Raw genomic sequence first — 20,098 nt, forward strand, 5'->3', positions numbered from 1 at the left:
TGGGCTGGAGGAGATGTGAGTGACAGAAGCAGAATTATCTGAAGTTATCAGAACAAAATGAGTAATGCTGGAAATGCCAATTACCTGAAATCACAAGACCAGATGGTTGTAATGTGTCACTGGAACAATGTAGGAGGCTAAAGTCAGAGGTCAGTGAGATGGAAAACTGACAGGTGACAGGCAGTTCAGCATTAAGCTTAGAATGAACAGCAACGTTCTGTCATATGATTGTCCAATCTGCTTTCATTTTCCCCAACAATGAGGGACTATATTAACAGTAGCAAATGAAATTGGAAATAGTAAAAGTAAAACATATCACTCTGGAAAAAGCGCTTGGGGCCCTGGAGGAGGGATAGGGTGGAAGTTAAGGAGCAGGTGCAGCATTCAAATATTTCTTCAATATTCCAAAGGAATATCTATTTAAAGAGATAGCCACGAATTGGTATTTAATTTCTTTTTTAAAAAAAATAAAGAACCTAGGATTTGAGCTATTTTAAAAGGCATCAATTGACAAAGGTTGCTGCCAAACTAGATACAGAATACTGGGAAGTGATTCTAATTTTAAAAAGTGCTCAGATCACTTACTGATATTAATTTACTGAGAAAGGAGCTTTTGCAATACTCATACTATAATTACTCAATTATAACATATACTTTCATCGTTCACAAACATGATAAATAGCAATCTAAAGGAAGTTGCCAAAAAAAAACACTTCACATGTCATACCTTTTTCCTTTTGTTGACATAATAGCAATCATCCTCCAATTTCTTCTTCAGGATTTCAGGAATTTCTATGTTTATACTTTTCTCTTCCATTTCCTTCTTTGAGCAAGTCTCTTGATCTTCCTTCTGGATAACCAAGAAGGAATTTACATAATTTTAATACGATTCTCACAACTTCATGGTTATTACTACAGTAATCACTACATTGCTAACTTTCTTGTATTTTCCCTTAAACCTTGATAAAGGTTAGAGGTTCATTGAAAGGGAGTTGCAATTGCTGTTGCATTACACAATGCTGCAAAGTTTAACAAAACAAAATAATTTTTAATAATTTCCATCAGCTTCTGAGCTTCAGTTCACTGGCAACAGCCAAGAAACCAGTCCACAGCTGAAAGAATTTATGTAAGATCAGGTTGGATTTAACCAATTCCCCACAAAGCAATTGCATAAGTAACATAATTAAATCCCTTTCAAACATGTTAGTGCAAATACATTTAGAAATGCACTCAACAACTTCCAACCAGATGGAGAAAAATATACTTGCAGATTTTAAATAAAATTTACAACAGGTATCTTGAAGCTTTCTGGAGTGGACTGCCATCTAATATACTATTTTTCACAAAAGCACAGGCATTTCATTACCAGTGTTACTTGACAATAACATTTAAGCATCTTCGAAAAGTTTACTAACTTCTAACAACTCTGCTTTGTTTCCCCATAATAATTCTACCAAACACCAGGGCTGGTGAAAATTGCATAATATTTACTCAGATCCCCATTCCATAGAAATGGTAGGACCTGCTGAGTGCTTCCAACATTTTCTATTCTATTTACCATTTCTACTATCTCTTCTGGTTCACTGTCATCTTCACAGTCTAATAATTCTTCATCTGAACCATCTACATCATCTTCATCGTCATCATCATCGTCATCAACGTCATCATTAGAAGTAGCACTTAAAGCTTCAAAAGGGAAAAAAGAAACATTCTTATGAAAACGTCAATTGTATACACACAGGTTGCAAGTGAACTCCAGTTCAGAGCCAAACAAAAAAAAATCTGAAAACTGATAAAGAAATTGTACATTAGAAACTCTCGGTACTACTTTCAGGAACTTGCCCCCTTTTAAAAACACAATAGCAAGATGAAAAGAAAAATATTCATTGGTCACAAGGGCATCAATAGTTCCGTTTCATTCTTCAGAAATGCTCTAGCTTTGATTCAAAGTTCAGATTCAAGGTTCCTTTCGATTGCATAAGCAATGTTTCTGCTAATAACACATCATTCCTCATTTTTATTGAAATAATGGCACTGTGGTAATTGAATATAAGGCAGCAACCCTTCATCTTTCTCCACCTCACACAAGCTAAATATTACTGCTCTTAAGTATTAAAAAAGAGAACACTGAGCCACAACTGGAAGCATTTCAAATTTTTGATTCTCCTTACCGTATAGACTTTAAAGCATTAATACTTCACTGAAGTAAATACACAACCTACATCATTTGTACAATAAATGTCTTCTTTAACTTCCTTCATTGTATTTAAATCCTTGCTGGAAAATGTACTTCTAAGCAGCTTAGTGAAAGAATGATTGTCTTTTTGTAAAACTAATTTTCAAAAATCTTCAATTTCAGGGGTTAATAAAATAATAATTAATGGGTTTTGAACCTTTTACCTTGATATAGCCAGACGGTTTGATGCAGGGAAGGTGAAAGGGCTAGAAGCAAGAGGAAAGGATTGCATCTTTCAATGCAGTATCAATTTTGAAAAACAAAACACCATTTTCTGCTCAATTACCTCATCTGCCTGCTGTTATAATTTAAAAAAAAGATTCAATGTTAAAGGCTTGTAGTTATGGGGCAGTGATTCCAATGTATAACATTTAAGCCATGAAATTCTAGGACCTTTACAACAGTTATAAAAGCTGTGACCACATGTAGAAGTAGTTCTCATTTATGATTTTCATCAAATAGTAAGATGTTGATTTCCCTCCCCAAAAAGTGACAATAGAAATTCACACACTGGTCACTAAATCAGCAGCTCTCATATCTCATGCACCAATAAAACTTAAATTAGTATCCAATCACTCTTAGTTGCCAACAGTATTTAAATCAGAACATAAAACCCCAAGAAAAATATTTTGTTGTGCCATGAACAGTTTTGGCTAATATGCGTCCAAACTGATTTAATTTAAACTAACCAACACATCTTCTACATCTCAAATTGATCTTACGAATACAGGATTTTCTAAAATATTTGTAAAATTTATGATAAATGTTCATGCATCTCTCTCCAAATTACAAGACTGCTTTAATTTTTTTTTAAGTGCAACTATTCCCCACAATTATTTTATGATATGGAAAAAAGTTCCATTAAGCTCTGTAACGTGTTTTTTAAAATCATACTTTTCCCAATTTCTGTTTCCAAGTTTACAGTTTAGAAAGTAGAAAAAAAATACAAGCAGCAGGAAAAGCAAAAATCATGGCAACATTAGTCTGGAATTTGGCAGCAAATAATAAGCACTAGCCAGAACGTTCAGTGAGTTAAGCACTGCACTCCATGTTGTGGAAAACTTACACCACAACATTTAAAGAAAAACACTACAGGTGTAAGACATCCAAAATAAAAACAGCAAATGCAAGAAACACTTAGCAGGTCAGATACTTAGTGATATCTTTGTTTTTCTCCCTGCAGATGCTCCCTGACTTGATGAGTATTTCCAACAACTTCTACTTCAATTGCCTTTTGGCTCACTTTACATACAAAAAAAAAGGAGTAGGCCACTAGGCCCCTTGAACTGCTCTGCCATTCAATAAGATCGCAGTCACAAATAGGTCAGTCAACTCAGCATTCCTATCAAAAATGAATCTACCTCCACCTTAAAAATTTCAAAGGAACTGCTTTCACTGCCCTTTCAAAAAGGGACCCAAAGACTCACTATCCTCAAAAAAAAAATTCACCTCCTCTCCTTTTTTTTTTGGAAAGCAGAGATCCCGAGGTCACGATTCTCCCACAAGATGAAGCATCCTTTCTACATCCATCCTGTCAAGACCCCTCAGAATCTTTTACATTTCAATTAAGTCCCCTTGCACTCTAACTTCTAGCAGACATGGGGTTTGCATGTCCAAACTTTCCTCAAAGACAACCTAATAATCTAAACAGACACTTTTCGTAAATTCAAACAAGAAAATGGAATACCTTTTGACAAACATATACTCACAGTTTTCATCATTCTCTTCTTTTTCATCAATAGGAAGACATTTTAGCACTGAGTCAACACCAGGTAGCCGGCAACGACGTTTCTTTTTCCCTTTGTTTTTCCTAATCATATTTAACAATAAAAAAAAATCAGTCTATTATGAATTTATTTCTAGGCTACAGCTTGAAAAGTCTTCAAACAAAAAAAAAGCATGTGATAACACTTTCCAAAGAAATTGAAATGCTCACAAAAAGGTACAGCTTTGAATAACAGCACACTTAGCCTTTTATGGCAATAAGTTTTTTTTAAAAATGGTGATTTTTTTTTCAGAATACAAATGAACGATGCATATCCTTAATACTTAAACTGCAATTGTTGTACAAACCATATGTTTACCCACCAAGACAGCAGTTAAGATTGTTTATTATTTTCAACAATTTGTTTTGTTAACATGGTTAACAGTTAACAACAATGTAATTCCAGCACAAACAAAGCTACATAAATGTCATTTCTTTTTGGTGAACACCTGTATTGTTGGACACAGTCTTGATGAAAACTTTGGGAAAGTTGCGAGTGGTCCGTGGTACCCTTTTCACAGCCCCGCAGATAGGAATCTTTGAGGCAATATCAATCAAGAGATCTTTGTATGCATGATGCACTGAAGTTTCTGTCTGTTATTGTACTGGTTGCAATTATTTTTTATATAATTAAACTTGGAATATAAGTTATAACTAAACAAAGCATTCTGTGTCTGAAGGCCTCCAGTCGCAACCAAACAAAAGAACTTGCATTGAATATTTTGGAGAACTCCTGTTGTGGCTTTGCACTGGCTGTAGTTGCTATAAAGAGCACATGTACTCACCTTTTAAGCCTGTACTTATTGGGGACCAAGTCCAGTGTACTTTATCTATGTCCTGGCAGCATATTGCATTGGAAATAAGCACGGTAATAGTTCATTGTTTCTCAAACTTCAGTTCATCTATCCTGGAGACTGAACTTCCGAACTTCACACCAGGTTTCAGGTGAAAGATTTATGCAGTTATCTGACCAAGCAGCCAAGTATTTTTATATAATTATTTTGCAAATACTTTGGGGTATGTAATGATGCTTACATCACGTAAATTATTCTTACATGCGAGCCACAGCTTTCTTGGCCAATTTACGCTGTAATCTGCGATTCTCATCCGTGTCACGAAGTACATGATCTTCTGCTGCCCATCTATCCCAGCTAAAGACAGGAGGATAAAGACAGGTAAAAATAAAAGGCAACAAAAAAAGAAAAAAATAAAAATCAAAGAAAGTTACAAAAGCAAAATAAATTAACCTATTCAATAGTACAAATATATTTTCAAATATAAAATTGTAACTAATTTGGTCAGTAAAAGGATTAAAAGTATCTTTAGGAAAAGGGCTGATCCTCTAGGATTCAATTCTTTAAAACAATATACATGCAGGGATTAAAAATTCTTGCAATATAACTGAGAAAATATAAATTTAACATGGTAGATCCAAGTGTAGAAAAATGGAAAGCATTAGATTTAACATTTTGAAAAGTATCCTTGGAACAATTCCAAATAAAAGCAGATGTGTTATCCAAAAATATCGCAACAAATCTTGGCCATTAGTTCAGAATGTACTGTTCACCCAGGAACCTTGCAGCACTCCTTGAGACTTCAAAGCAGCCATTATAATAGTTCCAGATTCTCATGAATTTATAGTATTTATAAACATTTTTAGTATGCTAAGATGTACTAGAAGATTACAACACTGTTCCAAGACATTAATAATTTTGTCGATGTTCAATGAAAAAAAAACACCAAATTGAACTGAAGAAAGTTACAAACAAAAGATTAGCCACTTCCACTTATTTCCTACTATATTGAATCGGTGAAACAACGAGAAAATTCCACCGATGGCCAAAGTTCATTGAAGAGTAGTTTTTTTTTTAAAAAATGAATTTGAAGTAAAAATATTTTTGTTCATCCAGTAACTTAATAGAATTAACTGTAAAGCCACCATTTCTATCTCCAGCTTTTTTTTAAAATATGAATTTGGTGTTATGTAACATGTCACAGATCATAAACAATTCTTTTTGTCTACTGAAAACATTCAGCTGCAGCTTACATACATTTGTCATTCTATCAATCTAGAAATTAACACTAAAATCCTACAAGTTTATAATTCATGGTACAAATTCTCCAAATCTTACACTCCAAACATGAAACTAAGCTGAAGAGAACCAGTTTAAAAAAGTCATTCAAGACTTGCAAACAGTTACAACACCTTAAGTTAATGAGTGCATTAAATAATTGGAAATCATAGAAAATCCTCTTGCTATCTTTATTTACAACTCTGATCAGATGCAAAAGTTAAAGAGCAATTATAATTATATAGATTACATCAAGGCCAGATGCCTAGAACAATCTTAAATCCCAATTATCCATTGATGAACCAACTGTAACCAATTCCACCCCCACCCCCCCCACTGAAGGTTGCATTTATCAAAACACAACTAGAGTGGGAATACATCTTTAATTAAGAACAAAATAAACAATACCAGATGTATATAACATCAAGTGACATGGACTTCAAACATCAAAATACATGCATTTCCCTAATCCAGGCCATCTACAAATTTTAAAAGGATTTGTGTAAATAAAACTCACATGCAAGTGCTGGAATTGACAGACCCAATTTAATCAGGTTAACTAGAATTTCACAACGATCAGATTTATTTGTGATAATTGCCTTCAAATAATATGGTTAATACATTTGTACACAAGAATACCAAGTTATTTCAGGACAGTATTTAAACAAAAGTCCATAAACTTATATTTCATAAAAGTAAAATGTTCTAATTATGGAAAATTTAAAAAAGACAGTGCATGTTCAGGGATTTCTAAGCACGAGAATTCAGCAATACAGATGATATATTGAACAATTTTGTCCTTCAAATTGTTATGTAGTCCAGTTATCTTCAATTCATTATGACTCAACAGCCAGAAAGTTTTAGCTCAAACATGGAAACATAAGATCATAGTTTTCACATCTCTCAAAGGTTTGTTTGAGCTTTCGATAAACTGAAACACAAGTTAAGAAAAATATTTCAAGGAATTAGAAGCCATTGCACCAAAAAGCAGCTGTGAACTCTGCTTCAAACATACACCAAGGAAGATGACCGGTTGACATGTTAAAAACATCTCACAGTACAGCTTCGTTGAATATGAACGTGTTGAGACGAGTCATATATATAAACAATGAATGCATAGATGGAGTCAAAACTCATCTGTATGCATTCTTTCAATGAAGGCCCTTCAGTCCAAGCACTTCAGAAAATTAAGAGTATATGCCATCAATAGAATTTGGTAGAGATATGCCAAACAAATATTATGTAGCCCTTGGCTGTTTTAAGTCCAAATTCTTATCACAATACCTCTGATCGGTGTTTAGAAAAATACAGCTACAAATACAATGTATACACACCAACTTTATTTTGGATGGTCTCAAAGAAACAAGTGATGTTTGAAATACAGCAAGATTGATTTTACATTTTTTGTTAATACATAAAATTCCAAAGAGACACAGGGACATTCAAAGAGGTTGCAGAGGCATCAAGGACGATGTTGAATAAAGAAGAAAATTAAAGCACTATTTCTCAGCAGTAATAACGAGGCAAGAATTACAAATCAAAGCTTCTTCATGATTCACCAGAGAGAAAGACAATAAAAAAAAGCTAAAATAGGAAATAACAATTCATATTTCAATTAGTACAAAATAAATGATGGAAAAACTACATGAAGAATCTGTTGAATCACTTAAGCAAATGGACTTCTACAAATAATGTAGTAGTATAGCAGGTCAAGTTTGGATTAAGAAAGATGAAGGTAGATCTTTATTAAATGCCAACAAGAATCATTACGAGAAAATTATCCAAATTGTTGCCTTTTTGCTTACTAAGACCTCTTGTACATAATGTACAGATGCCTTCAGAAAAATAAAGATTACACAAAAGGATAATGCACCCTTAAACATGAAATGCATCGTGTAATAATAGTGACTGCTCATGGAAACAACATCAGCAATGTGCACCAGGATGTAACGTTTGCTAATAACTATACACCTCAAAGCATTACAGTGCAGGTAATGGGGATTTCCTGCTAGTACAATTATGCATGGCATTTCCAATGTGGCAAAGAAACAGTTAATCCTGGAACTAGCCAACACCAGACACATACAACCAACAATGTACAGCATCTGGTGAAGTTTCATCAAATTCAATACATGGCAATCGATCTGGTGGAGTTTGTAAACTAATGCATGCAACATAAAAAGACAAGTGCAAAATACACATCATTTCTTTATAATATATCTTCCAATAAAGCATTTGTTTTATGGAATATAATCAGAATTCATATTGTTTAAAAACAAACTAATCCAATGATCTTAGTTTCACTTTCATGGCACTGTTTTCCCTTGTTGCTAATGTGATAATTCTCCAATCTATTCAACCTTTGTTTTCCTGTACTTTTTTTTCTTTTGACCATTTAATTTGTTGTTTCCTTTTACATTTTATAAAGTAAAGCCCACCCAAGTCCTTGTGATGGCTCTTTGATTCAAAATTCCTTGTTCCTCTTACCACCCCTCTCTGAACCTCCGAGACATTTTGTTACAGTCAAAGGAGATTTAAAGAGCAAGTGGCTGTTTAAAATTTCTAAAGGCTTCACTTAGTAACAGAAACACTTAATCCTGAAGTAACAGAAGCATTTGGGTACCATAGAAGAAGAATTTATGGCATATGTCAAGGATTGCTTCTTAGAATAGTATGCTACAGAATCTATCCAGGAACAGGCTATTGAGTAATGAGGAAGGATTAACAAGAGATCTTGTGGTTAAAGATTTCATAGGAGGTAGTGGTCACTATATGACAGCAATCCAGATAGTTTGAGGGTGAACACTACAGGACCAAACCCACCACATTCAACTTAAATTAACCAACTGTAATAGTATGAAGGTGAAGCTGTCTCAGGTGGACTGGGAAAATAAGCTAATTTTATTAAAATTTCTGAGAAGATTACCAAGCCTATTGATGGGGGGGGGGGGAGAAGAGAGGAGGTGGAGTGCAATAGGTATCACCTATGGGATTTTACTAAGACCTTGGATAAGGCCCACATGATAGCCCGGTCTGGAAGGTCAGTAGATGAAGAGTGGCAGATATTCAAAGAGCTGGTCCATAATAATCAGCGGGAATATATCCCAGTTAGAAAGAGGAATTCCATGAGAAAGAGGCACAATCCATGATTAACAAAGGAGGTCAAAGATAAAGTGCCAAGTAGGGCATACAAATTTGGCAAAGACTGACAAGTTTTTGGATCCAGCAGTGAAAGAATTAAAAGTATCATAAGATGAGAGAAAATTGATTGAGAGTAAACTTGCTATAATACCAAAACAAACAGTAAGAATTTCTATGGTTATATAGATAGGAAGGCAGCGATTAAGTGTAGGATTGCCAGAGAATGAGGCTGGTAAATTAACAACAGGAAACAAAAATGGCAGATATGTTAAATTAATTTTTTTGTATCAGTCTTCACTGTGGAGGATGCTGCAAAATATCCTAAAAATAACAGATTGTTTAATTTCAGATAACATGGGGGAAATTGTAAAAATTTTAATTGCAAGGGATAAAGCATTAGAGAAACTCAGGAGCTAAAGAAAGACAAATTGCCAGGACCCAATAGCCTGCACCCAAGGGTTTCAAAGGAAGTAGGTGCAGAGGTAGTGGACTCATTGGTTGAAGTTCTTCAAAACCACTAAATTCCAGGTGGGTACCCAAAGACTGATAAACAATCTTCCTTTGTTCAAAAAAAAAGCAGACAGAAGACAGGAGACCATAGGCCAGTTTAGTTTCACAAGGAGTTTAGAAAAATGAGGGGCGACCTTATTTAAACATACAAGATCTTAAGGGAATTTGACAGAGTTGATGTTCAAATGTTGGACTAGTAGGAGAACCATAAACAAGGGGATATGGCAACAGAATAAGAGGCCATTTATTCAAAACTGAGAATGCAATGAAATTTCTTCTCTTTCAAAATTCTCTGCCAAAGAGGGTGTTGGAGGCCAGATCATTAGATATACTTAAGGTGGAGATAGATAAATACTTGAAAGATCGAGCAACTGAGAAAGATGGGGAACAATCACAGAAGAGGAATGGAGGCCAACATAGATCAGGCGTGATTATATTGAACACAGTGGCAAGCTTCAGGGGCCTCGTGGCCAACTCTTGCTCTTATTTTCTTGTGCTCTTGAGTGATATCATTTCTCTGCCATACAGTGAGAGACTATGAAAATTCTACACAATTAACTTCATCTCTGTACTTGTGGAATGTTTAATCCTCCAGCTGCATGGCTGAAGTACTCATTTTCACATTCATCATGTGTTGTGGCTTTATTTTTTTTTAAATTTGGCCTAAACTTGGCAGAGCCACTTATTCATTCACACAAATACATAGTAAAGCATTTGTTTGAGAAATACGAAGAATTTTCTTACCTTCTGTTCCAACCATTAAAATGAATCAGATATTCTGGGATTTTTCGGCCTTTCTCATCTCTACCAACTTCTACATCAACAATCTGCAAGTTAGAAAATATTCAAAAACAGTGCATTCAAAAAATAATTCCATTTTGTATGGCTTTTTCTTAAAAAAAACACAAGTGGATAAAAAGTCTTGTTATAAATATCATGACCATTCCCCCACTTCAATATTTTAAAAAGAGGCACAATTAAATGGTGGGTTTTGGATTTTATCTTCTGATACCCCAATGTTGAATTTTCAAATTTCAATTTTCAGACCCCCAGTGGTTGTTAGAAGTTTTATGGGAAGTTCAAAAAGGAAGAAATAGCCTACTAAGTGATTCAAAAGAACTTGCAAAGGACAGAAGAACTATGTCATTGTGAATATCTCCCCACTGAATAATGGAATGATAGTTTAAAAGAATCTCACCTTTGTACAGTTAATTTAGGGGCAGTGCAATTTCTGCTTGCAAATTTGGACAATATTAAAACTGTTTAAACATCCATCATAAATAACTGCAACAGTTAAATGACATCACTAGCCCATTTACAGAGAAATGCACCAGGGAATAATTTTCTCATGGGAAATTTAAGATAAAATAGCATTTGGAGTAAACAGAATGCCAGTTTTGAATAAGAGTTATTTACCACATTGTTCTAGGATGATTCTTAAAAAGCAATCCAATCAAGAATCTATCCATTTACTGAACTGATTTTTTTTTTGAGGTTTTGACTCTTTATCCACCTGGCTTTTAAAAACAGAAAACTGTTTTATTGATTTAAATGTGGTTTACCCTGATTTTGAATAGCTTGTATAGTATAACTGAGCAATTGTCAAATTGTGATTATCTGGCCTAAATATATCAATTGCAATAAAGTTTTTATACCTCACTGCTCACCTAGTCTACATGATGAAGACCGAAAGTGTAAAGGTGAGTGTCAACAAGGTGAAGGAAAAGTGTGCGCAAGGAGGCCTGCTGTGATCTAATCTGTGATCTTCAAAGCTTACAGAGGGATATTGATAGGATGCAGAGCTGGGCTGACAAGTGGCAGATGGAGTTCAATCCAGAGAAGTGTGAGGTGGTACACTTTGGAAGGACAAACTCCAAGGCGGAATACAAGGTAAATGACAGGATTCTGGGCAGTGTAGAGGAGCAGAGGGATCTGGGGGTTCATATCCACAGATCACTGGAAGTTGCCACACAGGTGGATAGGGTAGTTAAGAAAGCTTATGGGATGTTAGTTTTCATAAGCTGTGGGATCAAGTTTAAAAGCCATGAAGTAATGATGCTGCTTTACAAAACTCTGGTTAGACCACACTTGGAGTACTGTGTCCAGTTCTGGTCGCCTCATTATAGGAAGGATGTGGAGGCGTTGGAGAGGGTGCAGAGGAGATTTACCAGGATGCTGCCTGGATTAGAGAGTATGGATTATGAGGAGAGACTAAAGGAGCTAGGGCTTTACTCATTGGAGAGGAGGATGAGGGGAGACATGATAGAGGTGTACAAAATATTAAGAGGAATAGATAGAGTGGACAGCCAACACCTCTTTCCCAGGGCACCAATGCTCAATACAAGAGGGCATGGCTTTAAGGTAATGGGGGGGGGTTCAAGGGAGACGTCAGAGGGAGGTTTTTCACCCAGAGTGTGATTGATGCATGGAATGCGCTGCCTGGGGTGGTGCTGGAGGCTGATACGCTGGTCAAGTTCAAGAAATAGTTAGATAAGCATATGGAGGAATTTAAGATAGAGGGATATGTGGGAGGAAGGGGTTAGATAGTCTTAGGAGTGGTTTGAAGTTCAGCACAACATGGTGGGCTGAAGGTCCTGTATTGTTCTATGGTTCAGACCAGAAATATTGGGGGAGAGAATTCAGAGTCAAACACAACGCGGCCAAAAGCACAAATTAAAGTGAAAAGCTTCAAATACTTAACAGAACCAATGGGGAGAAGTAGTTAATATTTTTGCAGTGACCTTTCATCAGACCAACCCTGACATAGGAGCATTACCCTGAAATATCAACTCAGTTTCTCGCTCCACATTGATGCTGCTAGGTCTGCTATTTCCAGATGAAAGCGCAGCTCCCAATTAAACAAATAAATAAATAGAATCACCCTCCTCCCTAGAGCCCAAGTGCTGCTCCCCAATTCAATGTAGATTCCATCCGTCTATAGGCACAATGGACACAAAATTCACTACTCATCAGTTCTAAAGGAAATGCAGGGAGCAACATACATAATATGTCCTTTACTAACCATATAAAAATCTTTGACTTTATCAAAGGGGCAGTAGAGTATCATAAATGTGGTTGTCCAAATTCATCACCATGCAAGATTACGACATACAAACTACAATGTTAACCAGTGGGTCCTCAATAGACCCTATCCCATGGCAGACAAGTGTCAAGCTAGATTCCATCGTGACCCCAACAATTTTCTCAATACTTCTCACTGCAATGTTAACAATGCATCCAATGAGCTTCCTGCTAGAGTGGAATAAATCTTCATAACAAATGAGAAACTGCTCAACCTATGTTGCCTCCATTCCAGAACCTAGATCAACCCAACTCAATCATTGAATCGCAATATACAGGATGCTTGAATATGTACACAGTCGGAGCACAAGCTCCGAGACATCTTCAGTTTAATTCCAGCCAGTAAAGAATGGGTCTTGTGCTTAACATTCACAAAACAAAGATCCCCAGCTCCCCTCTTCCTCCAATGTTAATAATTCACAAGACATTTCCAAGACACTAGAAAAGTCACCATTTCCCATTTATCAGGAACCATCTCTCAATGAAAACAGATATCAATTATAAAAATCATTCATCACCTTCAGTGCCCCAGCACAGCCTCAGGCTGCCGGAAGAGCAGGACCTCAAACCTTACGCAGCTCACTCTACCGGGCAGCAGTGACCACTATCTTCTGCACGTTTTTGTCATGGATGACATGTCAAAGCAGTGGAGAGATGCCACCAAATCAATCTCTGCAAAATCCACTGAAGGATATGCAAACTAAGATCAGCATCCTCACCAAGCTCAATGTCCTCAGTACTAAAATCCATATATTCAATCAGTTCCAATGTGCAGGCTACATAGCTGAAAGGCCCAACACTTGACACCTGAAACAAACATGCTATTACAAGCTCCAGAGTTGAAGGAGTGCAAATATCCAAGGATTGCATTGGTTCAAGGAGGTTAGAGATGAGTGAGATCAGAAAGGAGCTTTAAAATTCAGCTGTCAGACCATGAGACAGTGAAGGTCAATGAGCAAATGATCAATGAGATATAGGCAGTACTAAGATGCTAACAGTCATACTATGGATGAGTATATGTTCACACAGGGTGTGAGAAGAGCCTTGGAAAGCCAAACCTGGAGATAAACCTAGAGGTGTGTGCAAGTAAGTACAGTAGATGTGACATCAGGAGGTCATCGTAGGTAAAATAACACCAAGACTGCAAATGATCAGGCTTTGATTGAGATAGTTGCCAAAGATGGAGTGTACTACAGGGACCAAAAACAACATGATCAGGTTTAGTCGGAGGAAATTTCTTCCCATCCATATTGGATACTGGAACAAATCGGAGTCCAAAGAGGTGGCAGTGTATAGCTAATCATTGTCAATCCAAGTGTGGAACATGACATGCATTTATCAACAATGAATCCCAATGGGCAAGACAGTGGCATAAAGGTATTTCGGTCACAAATATTTAAAAAAATTATCCTTGTCAGCATTAGCTTGTAAGGCAAATTCAGCAGAGAACCTCAATCTTCCTTCCTGTCAACCTACATCTCATACTTGACCCAAGTAGAATATATTTCTATTTGTACAGTCTGGCTTGGATGTCACGATCATGGTGTGTTATTCCCTGTCACATTAGACACAAAGCATAAGAGTAAGAACAATGAAAAATCATACAATAAGCTTGATGAAAAGTTATTTTTTACTCATTCCCCTCCTTTGCTGATCCACTCCCCTGCTCGAGGCCCCAAATCCAAAACATGTCTCGGACGGATCCTGAACCCCAAAACCATTAAGCTCAACCCCTCACCAGGAAAACCCACAGGGCTTTAGAGCCAACCCCTAAAATCCAATCATGGGCCACACAAAGTGTAACTCTACACTCCCCCCCAACCCGCCCCTAGCCGCGGGAGCGCCCCTCTCTGCCCCCACCCCCGGCTCCTGGCCGCGGGAGCGCGCCCCCACCCCGCCACTGGCTCCTGGCCGCGGGAGCGCGCTCCTCACTCCCTCAAGCCCACGTCGCCACCCAAACACTCTCAACACCCCAAACCTCACCACAGACACCCCCAGCCCTACAGGAGCCCCTCCACAGCTCTCTCTCTCTCTCCCGCGGTCCACAGCCAAGGCGGGGCCGGGCCTCCCACCGTCTCCGGCCTCGGCTGCGGGCCCGGGGCTACTCCGCTCCGAGGCGGGGCCCCTACCTTGGCATCATATAAGACCTTGGCTTTTGTCGGGTCTGGCTCGAAGCAGAGGACTCGTTCTCCTTTACGAAATTTAAATTTCATTCCCCGTGTGTTCATTTGGTCATGATGGAGCTCGAGGAGGAGCCGTTAACACTGTCGTCACCGCCGCGCCGGCCCGGCACCTGACCGGTCAACTATGTCACAACACGGACGGCCTGACAGGCAACGGCCTGGCCAACCCGCCCCGGGCCTCAACCCGACAGCGACTCATTCCCTCCCGCCCGGCTGCTCCACGAATTAGGGCACCAGTCCGGGCTGCGTCGCCTCTCGCCTCTCGCCTCTCCCTCCTCCCTTCTGAGGCGATGTGCGGCTGGTTGTTTAACGTATTTTGCAGCTTTAGGGAATATTAATCAAAAACAACAAGGAGGCGGCTGCCCCCTCTTCTGGGAGTTGTAGTCGGTTGTCGCCTTATGCTGGAAGCTGATTGGACGAGACCGATCGAACTACAGATCCCAGCGAGCACTGCGAGGGGACGCCTTCCTGGCACCGCCCCCCCCCCTTCCCGCCGGGTGGCTGGTCGGTGAAGCGCCTTCGTTCGCTGCGCAACTGCTGGGCGAAAGGTTCAGTGCCTGAATTTTCTCCCAGTAAGAAACTGTTCAATTTACTGCTGCTCCCACGAAAATTGCAAGTTTTTTTTTCTTTTACTCGACAAAACTTCTCACAGAAAGGATTAAATTAGCTCAGAGCCTTCTTTGGTCAAGAGGTCAAGGTCTAAACTGGACTTGACCTCACAATCTACCTCCTCATGGCCCTTGCACCTCATTACCTGCCTGCACTACACTTCAACTGTAACACTGTATTCTTCATGCTGTCATTGCTTTTCCTTTGTACTACCTAGAGGCACATGTTATGAAATCATCAGTATGGTTGGCATGCAAAACTAAGTTTTTCCACTGTACCTCAGTAGATGTGACAGGTAATAAACCAATTACCACTTGAACTCGAGGAATGCTTACCATCCTTTGTCTCTCTGCTCGGCCATTTGTTATCAATTATAAGTTGGATATGATGTTTCCTTCACTTAACATTTTAAGAGTTTACAAAACCATTTGGACCTCTTTTTACATCTCAATTTGAGTGAAGGATTGTCAGTGAATGAAAATCAATGAAAATGCAGATGTTGGAAATCTGAAATAGAAACAGAAAATGCTGGATGTTAGTTATGTTTCTCTACCTACAGATACTGCCTGATCTGCTGAGTGATTACAGCATTTTCTGGTTTATCTATCATATTACAGGCATAATTTCACAATCCTGGTATCATTGCAATTTTGTTGTAACTTTTAAATAGTTCATTGAAACAAAATGAGAGCAGTTGTCATCCATTTGACCCTTCAAGCCTGCATGGCCATTAAATATGATCATGGCTGATCTTTCATCTCAATATCGTATTCCTGCTATCTCAACAAACCTTTGATGTCTTCACAGCATCCTTCAAACAACAGGAAGCCCTTAAATTCATCATCAACCTGGAAATTGGTTCCAACTTATGCTCAATGCATCTATATATAAACCAAGAAGTCATTTACTTTTTATTTTGTCTCTGAACACCTAACCCTCAATCTAAACATTTGCATTTCACACTTTTTTCAAAAAAATCCCACCATTCAAGATGTACTTTAATTATTTCATACAGAATTTATTGATTGTCAGGATAGAACCTGGGTTGCTGCCTCACAGTGTTTATCATTCACTCAATCCCTCCCACATCCCAAAAGGTTCATTAGCCACTGAATTGCCCATAGTGTGTAGGTGATTGGTAAAATCTGTGGTGAGTTGATAGGAATGTGGGAAAATAAAAAAAAGAGGATGAGTGTAAATGGGTTGTCGATGGTCAGCATGGAGTCAATGGGCTAAAGGGCCTGATTCTGTGCTGTGTCACTCTATGAATCTATTATTTGGACGTGACAGAGTTCAATGAATTAGGTTTGGCCATGAGTAAAAGCAGTTTATGAAATTGTCACAAAAGAGGTAGAAATTACTATAACGGTGAGGATAATTTAGAGTCAGAAACAGGTTTATTATCACTAACATATGTCGGAAAATTTGTTGTTTTGCAACGGCAGTACAGTGCTAGACATAAAAATTACTATAAGTTACAAAAATAATAAATAGTGCAAAAGAGGAATAACAAGGTGATCACAGGTTCGTGGACCGTTCATAAATCCGATGACGGAGGGGAAGAAGCTGTCCCTAAGATGTTGAGTGTTGGTCTTCAGGCTTCTGTACCTCCTTCCCAATGGTAGTAACGTGAAGAGAGGATGTCCTGGATGGTGAGGGTCCTTGATGATGGATGATGACTTCTTGAGGCACTGGCTGTTGAAAATATCCTCAATGTTGTGCCCGTGATGGAGCTGGCCGAGTCTACAACCCTCTGCAGCCTCTTTTGATCCTGTTCATTGGAGCCTCCATACCAGGCAGTGATGCAACCAATCAGAATGCTCTCCATCATACACAGTATGTGGAATGCTCTCCTCCTGACACAGAATGTAGACAGGCCGACTAGAGTAGTGGCCATACTGGATCTAGTACTAGGCAATGAACCTGGTCAGGTGACAGACCTCTCGGTGGGCGAGCATTTCGGAGATAGTGACCACAACTCCCTGACATTTAGCACAGCCATAGACAAGGATAGGAGCAGACAATATAGGAAATTTTTTAATTAGGGGAGGGCTAATTACGATGGTATTAGGCAGGAACATGGGAGCATAAATTGGAAACAGATGTTCTCAGGGAAATGTACTGCAGGAATGTGGAGGTTGTTTAGGGACCACTTGCATGGGGTTCTAGATAGGTGTCCCACTGATTCAGGGAAAGGCTGGTAGGGTGAAGAAACCATGGTTGACAAGAGAGGAAGAGGAATTTAGTTTAGAGGAAGACATTTAGTCAAGAGGAGGAAGGAAGCATGCTTAAGGTTTAGGAAGCAAAGATCAGAGGGCTCCTGAAGGTTATAAGGTAGCCGGGAAGGAGCTTAAGAAGGGACTTAGGAGAGCTAGAAGGGGACATGAGAAGGTCTTGGCGAGTAGGATTAAGGAAAACCACAAAGTGTTCTACACGTACATGAAGAACAGAAGGATGACTAGAGTGAGAGGAGGACCGCTCAGGGATAAAAGGGGAAATACTTGCCTGGAGGTGGAGGAGGTTGGGGAAGTCCTTACTGAATACGTTGCTTCAATGTTCACCAGGGAGAGGGACTTTGATGAATGTGAGGTCAGTGTAGAACAGGCTAATATGCTGGAGCATGTCAAGGTTAAGAACGAGGCAGTGTTGGAGCTTCTGAAAAATACTAGGATAGATAAGTCCCCAGGGCCAGACAGGATACACCCCAGGTTCCTAGGGGAAGCGAGGGAAGAGATTGCTGGGGTGTTGATAATTATCTTTGCATCCTCTCTGGCCACAGGAATGGTACCAGAGATTGGAGGATGGCAAGTGTTGTTCAAGAAAGGTAATAGAGATAATCCTGGGAATCATACATCAGTGAGTCTTATGCCAGTGGTGGGCAAACTATTGGAGAGGATTCTTAGGGACAGGATTTACGGGCATTTGGAGAAGCAGTCTTATTAGGGATAGTCAGCAGGGCTTTGTGAGGGGCAGGTCATGCCTCATGAGCCTAATTGAGTTTTTTGAGGAGGTGACAAAACAAGTTGATGAAGGTAGAGCAGTGGATGTGGTGTATATGGATTTTAGTAAGGTGTTTGACAAGGTTCCCCATGGTAGGGTCATCCAGAAAGTCATAAGGCATGGGATCCATGGAAACCTACCTGCGTGGATTCGGAATTGGCTTGCCCACTGAAGGCAGAGGGTGGCAGTAGATGGAGTGTATTTGGCCTGGAGGTTGGTAACTAGTGGTGTTCTCTTTGTGAGTTTTATAAATGACTTGGATGAGGAATGGAAGGGTGGGTTAGTAAGTTTACAGGTGACTCGAAGGTTGGTGGTGTTGTGGATAGTGTAGGAGGTTGTTATAGGGTACAATGGATATAGACAGGATGCAGAGTTGAGAAGGGAAGTGGCAGATGGAGTTCAATCTGGAAAAGTGTGAAGTGATTACACTTTGGAAGATCAAACTTGAATGCAGAGTACAAGGTTAATGGCAGGATTCTTAGCAGTGTGGAGGAACAGTGGGATCTTGGGGTCCAAGTTCATAGATCCCTCAAAGTTGCCGCGCAAGTTGATAGGGTGGTTAAGAAGGTGTATGGTGTGTTGGCCTTCATTAGTCGGAGGACTGAGTTCAAGAGCTGCGAGGTAATGTTGCAGCTCTATAAAACCCTGGTTAAACCACACTTAGAGTATTGTGTTCAGTTCTGGTTGCCTCCTTATAGGAACGATGTAGAAGCTTTAGAGAGGGTGCAGAGGAGATTTACCAGGATGCTGCCTGGATTAGAGAACATGTCTCATGAGGAAAGGTTGAGCGAGCTTGGGCTTTTCTTTTTGGAGCAAAGGAAGATGAGAGGCGACTTTATAGAGGTGTATAAGATTATGAGAGGCATGGATAGAGTGGACAGCCAGCACCTGTTTCCCAGGGCGGCAGTGGCCAATACCAGAGGACATCCATTTAAGGTGAATGGAGGAAAGTTTAGTGGAGATGTTAGAGATAGGTTTTTTACACAGAGGTTGGTGGGTACCTGGAACGCACTACAGGGTTGGTGATAGAGGCGATTCAATAGGGACATTTAAGAGACTTGCAGATAGGCTCATGGATGTAAGTACAGTGGAGGGTTATGGGCTGTGTAGTAGGGAAGGGTTAGATTGATCACGAAGTAGGTTTACATAGGTCAGCACAACATTTTGGGCTGAAGGGCCTGTTTTGTGCTGTACTGTTCTATGTTCTAAGACAGTGGCATAACATCTATGAACTTAGTCTACTAGTCAGTGTCCTATCAGATGGCCAAAACACTCATCCCATCACCAAGCTATCTTTTCTTTGTCCAGTTTGAAATGCTTATTTGATTGGATACACTGAGATCCAATCTGACTCAACAGTGACCTTTCATTCTCTCAGGCTAGCATTATGCTTGACTTCAGAGACAAAATGGAATGAACCAAAGGGTAACTCAACAATTTCTACTGTCTTGGAAAGGTGCTAATTAGAATTGAACTAAACAAGCTTATATTTTCTGTCTGT

General features: G+C 39.0%; 1 protein-coding gene across 6 annotated transcripts in view; it reads right to left on the bottom strand.

Annotated features, from left to right (window-relative positions):
* LOC127569787 (male-specific lethal 3 homolog) overlaps window positions 1-15,386 on the bottom strand; it is a 31,199-nt gene extending 15,813 nt beyond the window's left edge. The window contains exons 1-7 of one of the 6 annotated variants that reach the window (XM_052014684.1): window positions 14,935-15,376; window positions 14,282-14,360; window positions 10,469-10,551; window positions 5,037-5,152; window positions 3,946-4,046; window positions 1,559-1,686; window positions 728-850 (exon numbers count right to left, since the gene is read on the bottom strand). In XM_052014684.1, the coding sequence (XP_051870644.1) occupies window positions 728-850; window positions 1,559-1,686; window positions 3,946-4,046; window positions 5,037-5,038 (354 nt within the window). In that variant the 5' untranslated portion in view covers window positions 5,039-5,152; window positions 10,469-10,551; window positions 14,282-14,360; window positions 14,935-15,376. The other 5 variants (XM_052014685.1, XM_052014681.1, XM_052014680.1 and 2 more) reach the window with 5 other exon arrangements.
* Between the last annotated feature and the right edge of the window lie 4,712 nt (window positions 15,387-20,098).

Source organism: Pristis pectinata, chromosome 4, assembly GCF_009764475.1.
Source record: "Pristis pectinata isolate sPriPec2 chromosome 4, sPriPec2.1.pri, whole genome shotgun sequence".
NCBI classification, from domain to species: domain Eukaryota; kingdom Metazoa; phylum Chordata; class Chondrichthyes; order Rhinopristiformes; family Pristidae; genus Pristis; species Pristis pectinata.